The following is a 20,141-nucleotide window of genomic DNA, read 5'->3' as shown; positions in this document are numbered from 1 at the left end:
CCAATAGGGTCTTCGCACCCTTTTGGGTGCTCGGACCCTAATAATAATCACAACGGTTACAATAGGGTCCTTGCACTGGTGTGCTCGGACCCTAAAAACAAACTTTTAACAGTTTGAGACTATTGTATTTCTATTCATCTTTTTTATATGTTCTCTTTGTTAAAGGTCCCAAACTGTTCAAAGAGCCCAGCTCCAAGTCCAACAAGCCAATCATCATCAATGCCATCGCCCACTGCTGCCTGGCTGGAAAGGTTAATGAGGTCCAGAAGAATGTTATTCTTGAGGTCAGTGTGATCACTTGGAATGAATTCATCAGTAGTGATTGTTCATTAATATATAGAAGGTATGCCTGTAAAGTTATTTGATGTATTATTCCCTTAGTTCTTAGCTCATGTTCTCAAAAATTATGCTTTTGTTACCGCTTCACAGGAGCTGGAAAAGTGTGAGTCCAATCACCTGATCATCCTTTTCCGAGACGGTGGGTGCCAGTTCCGCGCCATTTACTCGTACTCACCGGACACCGAAGAGATCATCAAGTTCACGGGCACGGGTCCGCGCACTATCAGCCGCAAGATGATCGACAAGCTCTACAAATACAGCTCAGACCGCAAGCAGTTCACTGTCATCCCCGCTAAGACTGTGTCGGTCAGCGTGGACGCCCTGACCATCCACAATCACCTCTGGCAGGTCAAGAGACCAGGAAGTGCACGGAGGAAGTGAGGGACACTCGTGACAGTTTCCGTTCCATTCATCAGTGTTGGGCAGGACCCAATAATCTTGACATGTCATTAGAGAGGGGGGGGTTAGATGTTCTCATTAATGGAGATGTGGCAGTGCGAGATTATGAAACACCTGCCAACTCAATGTGCTCTGTTTTTTCTTTTCGTTTGGTTTTTGTTCTGCATGTCACACTTCAGTGTTTTAATTTGTAGGTACGTCCTACATCAATTAGGCACTTGGTTCTTATGTAGCAGTGAAGAGAGACTGGACCTGGAGTTAAATACGACTGGATCTACTCAGTATCAAGTGTACTACTGATAACAAGTGCAACTACTGACAGGCAGCAGCGAACTTGACAATGTCTAGTAAAGTTTGCTATTTCAGCTTGGCAAAAAAAAAAAACTACCCTACTGCTGTGATTAATCCGGGCTGCTCATACAGAGACTACTTCTACTGCTGGTACATGCTTTTATGAGGAGGGGGCTTTGAACAGACTTTTTTAATGTACGTATGGAATGGATGTCAGTCAGTGGTCATGTCTCGTCTTGTTTTCTATTTAGTGTGTTTGGGGAAGTGTGTGAGTCTTTGTGTTAGGGAAGGGGAGAGCTGAAAGCACGGCTCGTGCATTCAGCCCTGAATGTGTTTACTCTCTTAATTATGCTTTAAAAACTTCTGTCATGCAACAGAACAACTGTGTTTTCTGTTTTTTTTTTTTTTTTTAGTTTTGGAAGCTGTGTGCTGCTTTGAAGGTGGAAGACAAATGATGTTGTTTTTACACTAAGGGAAATTCTACTAGTATATATTCCAAACTGGAAGCGCTTTCGAGGCTGCGTTATACCATATCAGCAATGCGTATTATTGTATTTGCTTAATACTTATATCCCACCACCCATATGAGCCATCTGAGATTCCCGACTGGCTCATATTGCCGAACCAAAACAACTGAGTATCGCCACTGAGTTGTTCGCTGCTCATTAACCGCTCACTGGATTCTGTGCATTTTTAATGTAGCTTCTGGCGCTCAGCACTAGTAATTTCCCTGTAATGACTGATTGTCAGCAGCTGGTACAATGTTTGGGAAAACTGCACAATACTTGATATTTGTTTGCTGCATTTTGTACATTTTTGAGTAGTATTTTTTGTACGCTACGTACAAGTTATGTTTACTAAAAAAGCAGGCACTATTTTGAGGTTTTATTCTGTTACAGGCATTCAGAGATGTTATGAGTCTTATTTCATTGTGTTAAATTGTATGTTTATTTATTTTGAAGAGATATAATAAAATGCAACTAGGTATGTTTTCTTGCTAAAGCTGCAGTGGTTTGTGTGTACACAGTGTGTGCGTCCGTTCCTCACTGTCGGCCTTTCTTCTCGTCTTTTTCTTCACATCTGTCTCGCTCCGTTTCTCTGCTGTTCTCTGCTCCAGTTCTCTCCGGCTCTAATGAGCATATTGGAGGTAAAACATGTTTCTTAAACAATGTAAACACATAAGTTACATAATCCTACATTGATGGCAACAGCAGCTGGAAGCTAAAAGACAAAACTGGAAATGTAATAACTGAAAAAAAAAAAAAGGTAGACCGTATCAGGTCAATTGCCAAATGAACAAAACAAAAGCAAATAGTTGTGGTTTCTGTTCAGGAAGGTAACCAAGGAGTCACTGATCTCTCTAACAGAATTACAACATTACTCTACAATGAAGGTGGAAAAAAAACAAAACAAACAGCTCGGCAGTCCTCTTTTCAGCCCCTTATGACGAGGTGTCTAGACAGAGGTCAGTGTTTGGTGTGAAGCACATGAGAGTGTCCCTAACGATACTTGAAAGTGAGAGCATTAGGGCAAAAGATTCTGTTGCCTAATGAGGCATAGATTGATCTTTCTGGCCTGAATGCCAAGCGCTGCACGTGGCACTGGAATCGGAGCAACACTGTACGATGAGAAGTTCCCAAGGCGCAGGAAGATACAGTCAGAATTACAGAAATACTGAGCAGAGTCAGTTTTAAAGGTCTTTGTACATCAACACTCCACAGCCTTTATAACAGCGGGCTGAATACACGACATAAGTGAGAGAAATGCATTTTTATTGTCATAAATTTCCACTCTTTTGGATCCCAACTGCTGCAGACAATAAGACCTTTTATATCCCAATATGTTGTAAATTACTGCAACTTACGCATTTGATGAAGGCGACAAGACACTGAAACAACCAAAAAACACTGTTCCTTCAAATATTGTCAATTTTTATTGTATTTTTTTCATTATATAAGGTATGTATGACATAAGATACTAGTACGCTGCCCTTTCATGGCCAAAGAAGTCATTCACAGAAACTTTTTTGCAATATGTTATCCTCCTCAGCAAAGATAGACTTCAGGGCCATCCTGCTGGAATCACCTCTGAAAAATGTAATTAGTTCAAAATGATGTTTATAAGCAATTCTCATAAAATTAGTAAAACTCATTAGGACCTTTCAACAGCGCCCCCTGGTGTGTTGACGTCTGCATCTACAGTTTATTTACATGTGTAACAAGTCACTCATTTACCTGACCTGTGTGTCACATCATACAAATGTAGCTCTTAGAATTATTAGACGTTTATAACTTAATTTCAAACCCACTTTTCCTTTATTTTTATACAAGTGTCTGTCTATTAAGAGCCATTTAAAGGCATTTTAAAACTGAATATTTTCTTTCTTTCTTTCTACTGATAAAATCAAGAAAAATCTGTTTTCACCTTAAATATATGCCTATAAAAACTAACTAAATAACAAACTGTGTAGTGGTTTGTAAAATCTGGAAGCAACCAGCCAGGAAATACTGAACCATTTGTACACTTTTTTAGACATTAATAAATATACCAGATGTAATGGGCTAATTAATTAGACATGCTGGTGGGAGATTTTCTGATTTTTTTTTTTACAAAGTCAGGCAAGCAGTTTTCCCTGTTTACAGTCTTTATGTCTAGTTAAGTGAACTGGCTCCTGCATCCATCTTTTAAAAAATCTCAATATCTCTGCAAATGTAATTGAAAAAAAATTAAATAAAAAGTGGAACTATTCCTCTGATGCCACCCTTTGGTTGAAGACATACTGTAGCTACACTAAAAGCAAAATTATTAGTCAACTCAAAACAGTTTCAATATGTTTTTTTTCCCCCTAACATAGCACTTTAATGTGCAAATAAGAGTACAAATATTATCAACATTCAAATATATATGAATTCAAAAACTTTTTAGAGATACAGACCTCGCCCAAACAACCACAAATGGAAATTATTAAGCAAATTATTTCACTGAGCAGTGTTGAAAGTATTTTTTTCTGATTACTAATATAGTACAAATCAAATAAATCCTTTATGGCACAATATTGAATATATGGCACGGCCTGCTTAAAGGGTTGAACTACGCTCTTGTAGTGCTAAAACCTCATTGACCCTAAGAAATGTACTGCAGCGAACATATAAAGAACCATTACTGTCTGTACATGACTTACTAATAAAGACCTCTACACCACTGAAAAACTACTTCTATGATTGAGCTACAAAAAAATAAGCTTTAAAAGCTTTAATGCACATTTTTTTATTAAAGTCACATAGTGCTGAAAGTTATGTTTGATTTGATGTGATTGGTAGTAAACAGGTAAATGTGCAGCACAAGAAAATTTAGAATGTGCACCTGATTTCAGATGATCTCAAAAAAGCAGAGAAAAGATGGATCCTGGAACACCAACCTCTATGTGGTTAAAACCTCCGGTACTCAGCTTGAACCTCTTAAAATTCAGGAGGTGTCGCTGACAATGACACTCGTGAGGGGGATTCCTGTGATTCCTCCATCAGTTAGCTGAATTCATTTGCTAACAAGCGTGTCCCTGACTGCTCATCTGACAGAGCTCTCACGAAAATGAATGCACAATTCTTACATACAGTGTCTGTGGCAAGAGGATGAAAATGTCACAGATGACATCAAATGTCATCTGACAAACAGTAGGCACTCGTATAATACAGTGGCACACTGCAGTGCTGAGACATTTGAGCACAAATTGTCCTCTTTCAGACCGGACCTGCAACCAACTCCCCCCCCCACCCATGAAAGCCAAAAGATGTGGAGGAGAAAGAGGAGGGGGGGCGATTAAGAAGGAGCGCATCAGTGAAGGTCAGCATGGTATCAGAGCTGGGTGTCCTCTCTGGCGTCTATGCTGGACTCGTGTCGCTCTTTGAGGCTGCTGCTGCGAACAGGAGGCTCCTCGGGGACGTGAGCCAGAGGGTCCGAGCGAATCAAGTACCTGAGAGAGCAGGAGGAAGGCAAACTGAAATAATTACACCGAGAGAGTCACCACATTGGGAGGAGGGGGGGGTCAGGGCTCACTCTCTACACTGGTCCGTCTTCACTGCAGTTCTGAAGGACGACGCATGAAAGATCACAAGTAAACCCAGAGCTGCCCTCTCTGTCATGAAAAGAAACAGCCGTTTCCATGGATACTGAATGGGGCCTTGCTTGCTGTATTATAATTTAACGTTTCCTCCTGAATGCACTTCCAAACCTAGAAAATACCTGCTGCCTGTGGAACAAGCTGCAAACACAGAACTACAACAGATTTCACCACCTTGTAGCTGTAAATACACACCTACTGCTGAATCGTGCAATCGTCACCATTTTCTGGGGGTTGTTCCTTATTCACATCTTTTTGTAAATCATATATATATATAATAAAATAAAGAAATGTGTTGCTTGATCATCCACGTTTGTTTTCCATGTTTTTCTGTGCTGCTGCTGAGCCGATGCTCCTACTGGGTCTACAATCCAGGTTCAAAACAAAGAGAGATTTTGTGCTTCACATTAGATCTATCCAGACATCTGTTACTTTAAAATCCTTGCTTAACACTTTCCTAATTTGACATATAATCCATGCCTTAACTGAAATCAATGTAGTATTTTCTATCTGTTTAGTCTAATTGTCCTGTTACTGTACCTTCTGTGCTTCTGTTTATACATTTTTGCACTTTGGTGAACAAAATGTGCTCTGTAAATTAACTTGACAGTCTTTTTTTCTAATGTATACTGACACACTTTGTGGTTCTACACAAAAAAAAATATACGCTCCTCCTTACTTACTCACTATAAAGTAAATATGACTATCATGGTAGTGAACGCTGTAACCTCAGTATTAAATCAGAGTTTCTGGCCGTCTGACAAAGTCCAATATTCACTCTGCTTGTCACTCTGTTTTGACTCCTGTGAGACTCATCCGTCTCTTTAGATGCTAACTGATCCTCTATGATCACTTACTAAGTCATTGTGTGTCTGGTGCTGAGTAGGTGTCATACAGTGGGTGAACCAAAACAGTACGTTTGTAGCCATTAAAACAGTGAGTTAAATCGTGTTGAAATACTCTGCAGCGTTTGACAGTTAGTCACGAGAGGTGATATCATTTCCAAAACTAATAATCGTTTCATCCATGGATGAAATAAAAACATTGACAAGTGCAGCTTTAGGTAAAGAAGGATTAAATCACATCATGATGGGTAAAAGGGAATTATGTGTTCATTCTCACTTCACTACTGAGGGATTCTATTATACATTCGCACCTACAAATAAGACAGCCTTGAAAAAGGTGAGCATAGTAAAGTAGGATTCTATATGCCTTTGTGCAGGAAAAAAAATACAGATTATCATTTGTGAGCAAAATTCAAACCAGCTCACAACACAAAGGAGTTACACTCACACAATGTCATTGAGCTCCAGCCTGGTGTCAGGGGAAGGGTTAATCAGGACGTATGACAGGGTGTTTTGGTGATCGTTCTGCTCATCTGAAACAGAAACACCGCCACAATCTGAAAACAGGACAGTCATGTGTGTGTGATGGCGTGATGACCGAATCTGTACCTGACTCAGGATCATAGCTTGGTTACCTTGCAGATAGCCCAGGTTGACTCTGTTCATGACATCACTGGCGGTCAGATTCGTCAGGTCTTCTACAGTCACACAAACAGCCGTTAAACAGGAAACAGGCAACTTTCAAGCAGAAGTAGACAAACGCACTGAGCGGTTCGCTTTGTATCCATCCATACCATATCCAGAGGTGGGGAGGCCCAGATGCCTCATGCGGTTGCGGACCAGCTCGGACAGCTCCTCCCTCTCGGAGCGTCTGTAGAGGTTGAGGCGCTGCTGGGCGATGCGTTGGGCGTGGTCCTTGCTGGAGTCCCGGTTCACCCCCTGCCACCTCACGCTCTTCTTACTCAGACGCCGTGCCCACTGCATGCTCTTCTTCCTCAGGAGGGGGTGATCTGACTGGTCGTTGCTGCGAGACTCGTCCCCCCTGTCTTTTGTGTCCTCGCAGTCGTCCACACTGACGGACACCTGTGACTTAGATGAGGAGAGACGGGATGATTATTATAATAAAGCTTCACAAAACATGGAAACAGTGATCATTAAATGAGGTAAATAATCAATTTAAGTCCCAGAAAATGTATTGAAAGATTTTTGACTTTCCCTCAAGAGTTAGTGTGATGTGGATCCTAAAAAATAGCTTCACAACTTTGTTGCAGACATTCCTGTTACCACAGAATGGACTGTGGGGGCTTCTCATGTGCCTTTAAGTTGCCTCTGATTCCTAACCAGCCTGGACTTTTGCTGCATGTCATTCCACTGTCCTCTGTCCTCACATTACCTTTTCTTCTCTATCACCACTGCTCAATAAAGCCAAAAATGCCATCCATCCATCCATCCATCCATCCATCCATCCATCCATCCATCCATCCATCCATCCATCCATCCATCCATCCATCCATCCATCCGTCCGTCCATCCATCCGTCTGTCCATCCAAGGAAGCTGGAGAACCCAGAGAGAACCCACACTGCACCGGGAGAACATGCAAACTCCAGAAAGATCCTGACCCAGGCATAGTAACTGGGACGCAAACCAATGATTTTCTACCTGTGAGGCGACGATGCTAACCACAGAGCCACCGTGCAGCCCCCAAAATATACATATATATTTAAAAAAAAATAATAATTCAATTTGTCCAATATTGCGAAACCAATTCCATTCCCTTGAGCCTCCTCTGTATCTTGCATTCAGTGCTATTAAGCAAATGTTAGCTGGCTTAGTAAATAATGTAATAAGTATTTGTTGTTCCAAGACACGGCATCTCTACAACAGACTGGAAGTCATGAAACAACCAAGTGCCTACTATATCTGGCAGTGGGGTCATAGAGCAGAAATCAGAAGTCAGAAATGAGTCACACATCTGTGACACATAGTTAATGGGTTGTCAGTGTTGTTTTTTTGGCCTGCTGCCCCACTCTTCCTGAAGATTTTGGTGAAAGTGGAGGACATTTTGGGTGATCAGATCAAGTTGTCAGACGCGTCCATCCAGAGTGTCCCACAGACGCTTGATGGGTGACAAGTCTGGAGAGTGTGCAGGCCGTAATAGGACTGGAACATTTTAAGCAGTGTCTGTTCTGGCAAAGCACGCGTTGTTTTCTTGAAGAGTCAAGTGATGGGGGCAGATGAATAAGATAAGCATGGCTGTGAGGAGTTCATCTTAATATCGTTGGACAGTTAGACTTCCATCAACAAAATGCAGATGTGTTCTTTGTCACTTTGGCAAATATCATCAGTACCCTACATCCAGGAGCCACTCACCATGTGACACTGCCATTCGCCTTTCATCTTTCTAGTGTCCAACGAACTTAATTGGCTACTCACTGGAGCCAATTACGATGCCACTCAACCGTTAGATCAAGGCCTTGTGGGAAGCGAGACCACTGACCCGATTCTCTCAGTCTATTCCTCAAAGTTTTAACAGATACTCTGGTTGTTCACACCAACAACTCAATCAGCAGAGTGCCAAGCCGATAACAAACGATTTCACAGATGGACGTGCTGGATGTAACAATCCTGGGCTCGGGTGGTGACATTGTCTGCTGTCAAGTGGCAGATTGTCTGTCGTACCATGCTGTCTGCAACTATTTTTTTAGATTAAAAAAAAACAAAAAAACAACAACAACAGTGGAGTTGTGGAGACTCAAGTTCCTGGCTACAGCTCTGACTGACATACCAGCATCCAGCAAGGCAACAGCTCGTTCTCATCTTTCTCTTGTCATCTGTGGCATCGTGTCACTTGAATAAAGCTGCATTTTTAAAATGTCTTCTATAAGACAAAAAGAGGAGGATTTGCATGTTATATTATTGTTCAGGGTGCACTAGAAATGGTCGCTCTGAGATCTCACCTCAGAAGTAGAGAAAATGTGCGACTCTGTCCGATAGATCCCAATAGGAATTTCAGCACTAGTGGAGCAGAGCTTCTGGAACAATCTCCCATAAGTACTGATCCACAGATCTTCTTCTGTTACTTTCATCTAGAACCACAGATGAAAGGGCACACCATTAGTTTGTTAAATGTAATATAACACTAACACAGATCATTTCTTCGCTTAAATGCATATTTTTCTTCCATCTAACTCACCGCACAGAGGTATCCTGATCCTGGAGTGGTGTCCAGTCCCAGCAGCAGCCTCGCAATAAGGATCATGTAGTCCTTCACAAAAGACTGACACAGAAAAAAAAAATCTCTTTATTATTTTGTTTACGGCAGCTGAAAGCATTGCAGACATAAAGAAACTTTCTATCAGCGACTGAACACAAGAGGGCACTTGTGCTTTATGAAGGCAACGCTGTTATGTTCCTTCAGCCGTTTCTCCGCCGCTCTACACATTTATTTCGTTCACCTGCTCCTGCAAAAGTATTATCTGAGGCCAGGTGTTTTGCTGTAGGTGTGCACCAACCTGGTAGAGGAGGGTATCCAGCATGCTGATGCTGAACACTCTGCCTGCAGCAAAAGGTAGGCGAAACATGAAGGCCAGGTTGGAGCCTTTGTCACGCTCCTTCTGTGGGGGAGAGTCACATGAAGCACGGCGATGACAATGAAAAGCCTGCCGCTCTCCTGACTGTTTACAAAGTCACAATGGAATAACCTTTCATATTTCATGTTCATAATTCACACCATGCAGTTCAGCGTACGGCCTCTCTTTTTCCGCGTTACCTTCTCCAGCTTGGAGAGAGCCAGTGAATAGCAGTCCTTCGCTCTGAACTGCATGAATCTCATGTTGGACGGATGAGTAAGCTCTGTGATAATACTGAGACTGGGAAACAACCTGGAGCGAGAGAGAGAGTGAGAGAAGACAAAAAGAACAATAAAAAAATAAATAAAACCCAGAAGATGAGAGTAAACATCACAATTTATTACCAAACTTTCCAAATAATTTTCGCACTATACCGCCGCGGTCCAAACCTGGTTTCTAGTGGAGCTTCAGACCCAATGATTTCATGACTGCGTGTTGTGAATAATATATGACAGACGTGATAAAAACCTGCCTAATTACCTGAACATCGTCTGCACATTGACAATAGTTTTGGCATCAGCCATGTAGTCCTCCTCAGCACTCATTGTACTCTCTTTATCCACAACAACCAAATTATCGGCGTAGATAATGCCACACTGCAGCAGGCTGTCCAGGCTGAAAGACAAACACGCAAAACAATGAGCAGAACAACAGGAGGCAACAATTTGCCAGGAAGAAACTGAACATCTAATTAAATTCTAGTGATGTACAAGCACCTCTTGGATATATTTTCATGAAAACCATAAATGTAAACCCTAACAGAATTATAATGATGGCAGAATGCTATACAACAGTCTTACTTGTCTATGCTTCCAGCCATGTAGTAGACCATCGGAAAACAGCAGATGGCCTCCAGAAAGTGATTATCAGGTCTGCAGGAAACACACGTAACGGCAGAATTCGTTTTGCGAATTTTCTTTTCTGCTCTCCTTTATTCACAAAAACCACCAACATGATATAGTAAGACACAAATAAACAGATGCTTTAGACAAAGACGACGCACAAAAGCTGAGTCGGGCATTCACTCAAGAAATTACACAGAGAAAGCCCAGAGGATGAGTTTTAAAAGCTCTTCTTCTTCAAAAGCTTGCATTCTTTCTTCTGCTACTCAGTTTGTTTGAAATTCTATTCAGTCAGTCACGTTATTGACGTTATGTCTTATATAAACCACTTTGAATTGGTGTGTTGTTGGTAAAGTGCTGTACCTAGTTGTGCAGTTTTGTTCATGTTGCCGGAAGATGAGATGGACTAAACGTTTGACAAGACATACGTGTAAAACACTAGTTTTCTGGGCATCTTATAAATCAAGTATTGTTTGTCGATTCAAATCTCAGTTGTGGTGATTGACTTGTGGACTAGTGCCCTGTCCAGGGTGTTTCCCACCTCTTGGCCATTGTCAGCCAGGATGTGCTCCAGCCCTCCCATTACCCTCTACAGGATGAAGTGGGGATAGCGGCTGGCTGGATGAATGGCCTTGTTGTTGCTAAACCACTTAGTAACTTTCATCCAGGACTTGAATCCAAAAAATTACATAACAAAGTCTATTCAGACAAAACCACTAAGAGTTTTGGCCTAACACACTCTAAATACACTCTCACTGTACAAAAAGAGAGAGAAAAAAAGAAAAAGTGGAAAAAACGGTCAAATGACTGGAGCAACTGCTGCCAAACACAAAATGTAAAGTAAAAACATCCTAATTCAAATAAAGTGGAAAAACTAGAGGTGTCCCGATCCGATTTCAAAGATTGGGATTTGGGTAATCAAGGCAGTTTTGTTGTAAATTCTTAATCAATAGATTATAATCAGATGCGTTATGAATGAATAACCTATTTGTTACAAACTACAAATGAGCACAGTGGACATCTGTGCTGTGCTGCTTTGGTGGTTTGATTATTGGTCACATTATTTAGGCTACTTAGGCAGTAATGTTACACACACCACTCAGACATCAGAACACTGAGCTGGTTGATCTAAGCTTGTCTTAAACTCCTGAGCTCTGACCGGAGAGCGTTAAGTATCACACAAGTCTTTGTCATGGTGGCCTGTTGCTCGCTAAACCCCAACAATACTCTCTACTTGCCAACACAGAACTGCCCATAGACCACCTCCTGTAGTTACTTCAGTATTACACAGTAAGAAGTTCCAACTGGTGTAAGAGCCAGGTACTACAACTAATCTACAATACATTTTCCGACATGCATTCAGAAAATACAGGTTGTCACCCTCTTTTGGAGCTTGTGGAGCCACAGTACACAGTAAACCTCTTCTCACTACACTTCAGGCAGTGCACTACCAGAGTTTTACACAAAGTTCTTGGCCACCAAGTAACACTACAGGACAGTTTGGATGCAGAAATGCATTTTCTTTATGCATAGCAGAGCTATTCAGTTGTCAAACATATACACTGGATTGAGTTCAATAACTTTAATATACTTGAAGCAGTCTGTGTATTATCAAGGAAAATGGTGTCGGATTAAAACTCAGTACTGGCAGATGCTAAGTATTTAAATGGCTCAGATTGGATCCCAGGTTAAAAAAAATAGCTTGATCAGGATATTCCTGGCAAAAACAGTAAATTCACAGAGTTTCATTATGTGTTTTGTTGTAAAACACTGTTGTTTACAGACTTTTCCTAAATTCTTACAATCAAACACCTTCACTGAAGTGATAGCACATCCTCCAGATTGCTAAATACCAGTCTTATTTTGGCAAACAAATACAGTACACACTACTATTGATTCCAAAATACTTTTATTTTATTCAAATGAAAATTTACTATATCAAACAAATCTGCATAAGTAGTTCTGTAGAGCCCCCCAAGAGGAACCAAAAACTAAAAATGGCCTTCCTCTATGTAATGACTGAGCTCATGGGATGTAACACTGACACAAGATTTTATAAAAGTAAGTTTAATTTTTAAAGAAATGTGTAACTTAAGTAAATATCAGAAATGACAAAGTGCAAAAAATAAAAGCAGCCAGAAGAGCATGTTGAGCTCCAGCAGCAGGAGAGTGGTGACATTTCAAGACTTCCCATGCAGGTCTTTTATTCACACCTGCTCAGGTACGGAGCGTTAAGACAATAAAACCCCAACGTACCACCCAAAAACCATGTAAAACCCAAAAGCATTATGTTGAATATAATGAAATATGGGTCCCTAATTTGTATCCTAAATTACAGAATAAAAGTACACATAAGTATAAAACTAATAAGATTTACCTTGAAATTATAAGAAATAACTGTATACTGATAGTAATGGTATAAACCTTTATATAAAGAGCTACATATTTAATGACTGCTATTATATGTACATTTGTATGTAATTTAAGACAGCTGAAAAAATACTGTTTAAATAATATAGACAATTTTCAAAAAGAAAAAGAAACGCAGTTTGGTATTATTAGTGTAACACTTAAAATCTCTGTTGTGTCGTTAATTTAAATGTAGTGTTTGTAATTTGACAGACTTTTCTGTACATTTGAGAAAAAATCTAAAAAACTGCTGTAAAATGTTATTTTCCATAAAAATTTAGATTTGTATTTATTTCTTTTTTCCAGTGTAGCTACTTTAGAGCTTCTATAGGGATGAGTGTTTTCCTATGTGATGATGTGCAATACTAAGTGCAACCCCCTCAGGAATCCCTGCGGTGGCTTAAACTCCCCAGTTAGAGAGTCTTTAGGCGGAGGGATGAGTCCATCTGGTGCTGAACGCACTCCGAGAGATTCAGTCGCTTTATTACCGCCTGTCCTCCACCACCACCACCCCTGACAGAACATTACTTTATACATCTGCCCAGTCCTGCTGACTAGAGACCCAAGGCTGTCGTAAGTGCTTGAATTGCGTATCCAAGTGCGTGGGTGTTTGTATTTGTGTGTGTGTGTGTGTGTGCGACGGCGATAGGAAGGGAGCGAGAAAGCGAGCGCACGGAGGGAGAGTTTATTGTTATGCGTGCGTTTCTGTGAGAGTCCTGAGAGCCGGCATGTGGGGGCTGAAAAGGGACACATCAGGGCTGTCGATGAAAGCCTGCGTGGTGCTCTCCAAAGAAATTATTTTCTCCATCTTTTTCTCCCCTCGTAGCAATATATATCATTCAGGTTCAAGGCAAAGTGAGTTACCATGGTGACCGTCTGGAGGTACAGAGAGCGGCATTTTTATTTTTCTTTGTCGCTCAAAACACACCGTCACTGCGAGCAGCAGCACTAACTGAGCATGAGGACTGACAAAGGAGTCCCACCTCCACAGCCTTGTCCTAAGTGCTCAGCTGACGCGAGCTTTTAACATACATAATGTTTCCCAGCATGACATGGTGAAAGACAGAGTGAAGGCAGAAGAAAGGAGGGATGTGTGTGTGTGTGTGTGTGTGTGTGTGTGTGTGTGTGTGTGTGTGTTAAACTCACGGGTTATCCAGCAGCAAGACAATAGGGTTGAGCTCTTTCCTGGGTCTGTAATAAGCTCTTAGAGGCACTATGAAGTTATAGAGACCATTCCCTGCTGTCTCAGCCGACACAATGATGAGCTTGTTTTTAAAACCGTAAGCCTTGGCATCCTCAAAGCTGTTGTGCCTGCACCCCTGCACAGGGAGCAAATAAAAAAAAAAAAAAAACAGACAGGTATTTTAGGTTTGCTTTTATAGAGTGAAGGACAGAAAGCGGAGAGAGAGGGAATGATGGAGGCAGTAAGTAACGGAGTGACTAAGTTGAAGGAACAGCCACTGCCCACCTGGTCCAGTCGTAGGCAGCAAAACGGGGCTTTTTCAGCCAACAGATGGCACAAAGTGGGCGAGCTCCCAATGTACGGAGAGTTAGGGGGATAACCTTTCACATACCTGGCAACAAAAGCAAAAAAAAAAAAGCATGAATGACACATTCCATTAAAACATCCCGTATTCATCTCCGGTTCTCTCGTTGTACTCTCTTGTTCTAAAAAAGACTTCAGTATGTTTTTCGATAATTTCATCTCATTTATTCATGTCATCCACACACAGTGCATTCAGGTTCAGTTGCGTGCTGCATAAATTTGTAGTTACTAGTAAATAGATCTAACAAGAGAGTGAAATACTTTGCCTTTTGTTTTTTGGGCCTAATATTTAGTAAAGTCACCACATATTGGTAAAGAAAGTAGACTTAGTTGGAATAAACATCAGTGTCAGATGTTAAAGGTGTGCAGCTCAACCTGAGATGAAACAGCATTAATGGAAACTGAGTGTTAATTTATAAGCTAATCATATGTTTTGTATTTAAAATCTTTAATCACAGAACAGCTAGTAAGCTTCAGCTGTCAAATAAATACAAGGTAAGATGACACAACGTCCGACTGGTTCAGGTGCAAACCACATGGCCTGAAATGTCCTCAGCAGCTGAGTTCAGCTCCCAGCTGGCCACATCTTTGCTGCATGTCCCTTTATTTCCTGTCTGTCTCCATTGTGCTGCCTAATAAAGGCCAAATGCCTAAAAATAATAGCTTTAGATGAACGCTGTGTAGCAAAATGTGCAATATTCCAAGCTTTAAAGTAGTGGAATAGAGATATAAAGTAATAGAAAGTAAATCAGAGGAGTACAAGTGAAGCAAATACCTTAAAATTGACGCCACAGATGGAAACAGAATCTATAAGAATCTACTGACGTGGTTTCACAACACGACATCTCACTTCTACAACAAGTCTCGTCTTGTCTCTTATATACGTCTATCATAAAGGTGTTTGTTGAACTGTGGTACTTGTAACAAGGTTTTAAGGTTTGGTGGCGGAATCCTTACTCAGTAGATGGGTGGCCTTTCTCATCTGTGAAGACAGAGTCATCTTCCGATTGGTCACTAAGCAGGTCACACGGCAGGATCGAGGCAGAGTCGGCGATTTCCTGGACCGGAGCGATGCTCGGCCGGCGGCCTCCTGTTCCATTTACTGTAGGAGGGATCAGCTTACCACCTGAGGAGTCAGGTGGACTCGTATTCTGAAGATCCATGGCAACAGTGCCTGTAACGACATTGATTCACAGATAATTTCACAAAATCCATCAATCCCTGTCACAGGTGTTTCTTTCAACAGTTTATCACAGTCTGATTCCTTTCTCACCCATGCTGGCGATGATGCTGTGCACAGGAAGCTGACAGGGTCCGTCCAGGAGCCCCCCGACAGGACGGCCCTTCCTCTCCTCCTGGTTGAAGATGAAGGCTGAGTTCTCCTCCTTGGTGATGTTGATGTAGTAGCAGGTGTCTGAGGAGGCCATGATGTGACGTGGACCAGGGTTCAGCAGGATGCTCTTGTTGTCCTCCCTCTTTATGCCGATCAGACACACGCCGTACCTGCAGATCACAAACCTGCACTTAGCCTGCAACACCTGTGGCATATATCTGGCAACAGGCCTGTATCATTAGATTGAAATTCAAATAAATGTATTTAAATTTTAAATGTATTCCCTTTTTGTTTGTTTTCTTGACCTTACTGACTCGGAACAGGACAAAACAGCTGCCTGGCTTTTCACAGCACCTTTGAAGTTGACTTATTAACACATTCAGAGGTGGTGTACCCAGACAGCTTGAGGGGACATGAGCCCTCTGACATTATTTAGATTAGATAGCTATAGCAATTGTAAAGTAAACGTTTTAATGTTTTTAGGTTTAATGATAAGATTTACAAACCAAAGGCACATTTCTGTACTTTTATGCTTACATCTAAGTCGGCATGCTGCACACAGACCGACTCTGATGAGGATATTTGGTTCCTTCTGTTCTGCAGCAGCTGTGGAAGTCATGCACAGTCGTCGCTAACTGTGGCGCTACGGCAGTTAGAGGTAGGATTAATCAGCTAATCAATTATAAATTGAAATCAGGATTTGAAACAGTTCAGTTAGCAAATTGCAAAGGTTACGCATCTAATCCAGGGTTTAAACTGTCGTGTCAATGGTTCTACAAATGAATACCGTTCTCCCTGTCACCGTCTTGATAGCATCTGATACCATCACGTTTTAAATCGATTCAATGTGAGCATAACTGTAAATGACTAAAAGCTTCAGAATTTCCCTGTTTAAAGTGACTTCAGCATCAGTGGTTAACCAGCAGGCTTTTAACATTAGCATAACTTTTGCGGTTATTATAAGTTATTCATTTTTGGTTTGCTGACCTGTTATTACCCCTCAGAAAAAAAGCCTTTTAGTTACATTTTCTTGTTTATTATTGTTAATAAATGCAGCAGTGAATGGTACAGAATTTACGTGTGTGAAAACAAGCTCTTAAGTTATCATCCATATGTTATTTATCTGTTTGTTGGTTTTATGTTCATGCACTTTTGGTTAACTATTTTATGGCAGTGGACTCACTTTAAACTAATTCAGCAAGTGTGTGTGCAGGTTACACAGAATTTAGTTTAGAGAGCAAATAAATCCTCTGTCCATGTTGCAAGCAAACATGTATTATTCATTTAAATTTATATAGTAAGTGGGATTGTAAAACTGCACTTGCACCCTAAAGATCTTTCAATGCAAGACACCCCTGAAAAATGTTTATGTAACCCTGGTTAACTCCAACACATAATCCCTGTAACCTCCCTGTAACTTTAACATGAACATAGAGTGTGTTGATCTTCTCATCTAGCTGTCAGTAAGACAGTGGATAAGTACATTTCCCACAATATTAAAACAGTCCTCACAACTTGTGTTTTTCACCTTGAGGTAAAATGTGTTAATTAGTACGTTTTAGAGGTTCTGGTAGGAGCATGTTGTCACCCTCGGATAGAGCCAGGTTAGTCTTTGCTGTTTCCTCCTGTTTCCAGTGTTTGTGTCTTTAACTTTGGATAGATGTAAGAATGGGATCAGTGTTCTCATCTAACCTTTAGTTAGAAACCAAAAAGAAGTAGTTCTAAAATGTGTAATTGTTCCTTCAAACAAGTAATTTTTTTTGTAGTCTGCAACACACATGGCATCACTTTTAGCAGTAAAAAACAAACAAACCCTGCAATAATCAAAAGCTGGAAGATTTCTTTTTCTAAAAGTTTGATGTTTTTCTGTTTGAAATTCATGTCAAACCAGTACAAGACAAACTAGCAGCACTAACACAAGATGAAACCAGGTCAAACAGACAGAACAAAGTATGTAAAAGCCCTGCAAAACGTTGGAATATACTTTCAACTTGTCAGCATCTGACGAAGATGCTTTAGCTTACATGTCAACTCACTTCTTGTGAGCATGAAAGGAGGCGTATGTGAAGCTTTTGCCATTATACTCTCCAAAGAACTTGCTGTCACACAGTCGGATGTGGTAGACCTCGTTGCCAGAGCAACATCCATACATCCTCTGCCACTGCTCCGGAGACTGCTGTCCCTCTCTGCTTACAATCAGAGAAAACACAAAAGGATCAGTAAACCCGGTACCTCTTAAATTTCATACACATGCTAATATACATGCAGTCTTGACAAACGCCCTGAGCTTTTGTCTTCATCCCCAGTACTTGCGATCAATCATAATTATCATTTGCAAAAGGAAAACTCTCCATCTCCTCTCCACGCATCCCTCAGGACCCTCGGGGCAGCACTGGGTGTCCCGGTGACAGCAGACAGCTTGATCCATCTGTGTCAGCCAGTCGGTTTGGCTCTAATCTGCCCTTTGTAATGACTTCCGGTAATTAGAGTAATTGCTCAGGCACTTTGACGGAGTTTAATGGGCGACAAGAGATGCTCAGAACAACCCGAAGGTAGCAGTTTACATACTTGCATCTTGGTACTTATTAATATTTATATAAGATGACTTATAAATTGGATTTCACACTCGGAGTTTCATAACTCTGTGTAAAAGGCAAAACAACATTCTCAACAGTATTTGTATCTCCTTCTCTCTTTTAAACTTATTTTCCAGTGAACATCCCTGATGAGCTGCATGTCTCTAAAACCAACTTCAAAGTCGCCCACACATGCAGTGCAAACATACAGACTCACATTCTGCACAGTGCACCTTTGTGGCTAACATGTGCAATTTCAGAAATTCAAAAAAAAGAAAGACACAAAGCTTCACATTCTGAGGAGTTGTCAGGAACACAGTAAAACCCACCGACTCTTCTTGAATGCAGTTTCTCTCAGCCATTGAAATCAGCTTTTTAAAATGATCTGTTTGCATGCTGTGAGAAATCGTTTTCCGCCGGAGAGCTATTCATCCTGTGTTACAGAGGACACATGCTAAAAAAAATCAATGCAGCTGCCACCTGTTCTCTCTTTCGCTGCACTCTCTTTACTTCCGACTGTGATGCACAATGAACCAAGACTTTTGTCTTTGCTGTGGCCTTCTCGCTTCTCTGTGCCAGTCCCATGGATCCTATTTATGCATCAGCGGACACGAACATGTGAAGATATGTGAACTTTGCAGTCAAGCTAGGGAGAATTAAATAACCCGAGGAGGTTGTGAAAGAGGACTGACCGTCCACGGGAGGTGTGTACGAGGAGCGTGACCAAGGTGGAGGTGGCGGGACACACGCAGTTGAGAGCCAACATGGCGTACTTGAACTCCTCCTCGCACACGACATGATCTGAAAAGGAACAAATGAACTGATCAGTGGAGCTGGCCAAGAAGTGAGAGTTAAATTATTGGTTTATATGCTTTAGAACATTGTTCAACATGTTGAAGTACATGGGTTGAAATACAGTATGAGACGTATACTGTATGCCTGAATTTAGAGACCTGGATTAACATGAAAAACAATCTAAGGCTTGATTCATACTAAATTCATCTAAGCTTACTTCCAGTTATCCTTGTTTTTGTTGATTCACGTTGTCTTAACTGTCTGAATACCCAAACACAACAGCAGGTCTACAAGGCATGTTATCTTTTAAAAATAGTCAAAATTGCACAATTTATCAGAGCCTGAAACTGTAAAGAATCCCCAGATTTTCCACTTTTAGATTGTTCATGAACTGATCATCTGTGAGGTACCATTCTGTTGGAAAACCAAATCTAAGCGTAAAATCAGGATGTTTCATCAAGATTACTTGATTCTACAGTGTCATTTAAATATTCAACACACCAAAAAACATATGCTTGAACGAGAATCTGGAAAAAAACAAAAATAAATTCAAAAAATCTGTCATTAGTGACTCAGCTGCATCCAGCAGTCATGTGACAAAAATACAGGGACTTTGAACTGAACTGCAGGCAGTGTCTATACAGCGCAGATAGGAGACAATATGAAGACAAATTAAAAATGTAAATAGTTCAAAATCTTCAGCATTTAGAGCCACTGTTTGTTTTTCCTGTACAAACTGTCTGCACTTGGATAATGTTGTGTTTACTGAGCAAAGTTTTTAAGATTTTTGTACAATAAATAATCAAACAAATTTTATTTCTTCAGTCTTTACTGGTTTCAGTATAACTGTGTAATGCTGCACATTGGTCATTTTTGAGTTCTCTACTTCTAGTCATGGTTGTGCTGTTTCAGTAGAGATGCAGGAATTTCCATCCATCCATCCATTATGAATGCACTTAATCCTCACTAGGGTCACGGGGGGCTGGAGTCTATCCCAGCTGACTCAGGGTGAAGGCAGG

At 40.9% G+C, this 20,141-nt stretch overlaps 1 protein-coding gene across 1 annotated transcript; it reads right to left on the bottom strand.

Annotated features, from left to right (window-relative positions):
- Positions 1–4,881: 4,881 nt before the first annotated feature.
- LOC103376247 (potassium channel subfamily T member 1-like) lies at positions 4,882–19,160 on the bottom strand (the record flags this gene model as incomplete). The annotated part of the gene is made up of 17 exons (XM_008306625.1): positions 4,882–4,999; positions 6,440–6,524; positions 6,627–6,689; positions 6,786–7,080; positions 8,950–9,078; positions 9,186–9,269; positions 9,505–9,606; positions 9,762–9,873; positions 10,102–10,236; positions 10,422–10,493; positions 14,019–14,191; positions 14,341–14,446; positions 15,376–15,592; positions 15,692–15,921; positions 17,788–17,937; positions 18,894–18,917; positions 19,020–19,160. Coding segments are annotated over 17 exons (2,236 nt in total), but the record flags the coding sequence as incomplete, so codon positions are not given.
- Positions 19,161–20,141: the final 981 nt, after the last annotated feature.

Source organism: Stegastes partitus, unplaced genomic scaffold (assembly GCF_000690725.1).
Source record: "Stegastes partitus isolate 25-593 unplaced genomic scaffold, Stegastes_partitus-1.0.2 Scaffold3733, whole genome shotgun sequence".
NCBI classification, from domain to species: Eukaryota; Metazoa; Chordata; class Actinopteri; family Pomacentridae; genus Stegastes; species Stegastes partitus.
This window is presented reverse-complemented; position numbering and strand designations above follow the sequence as displayed.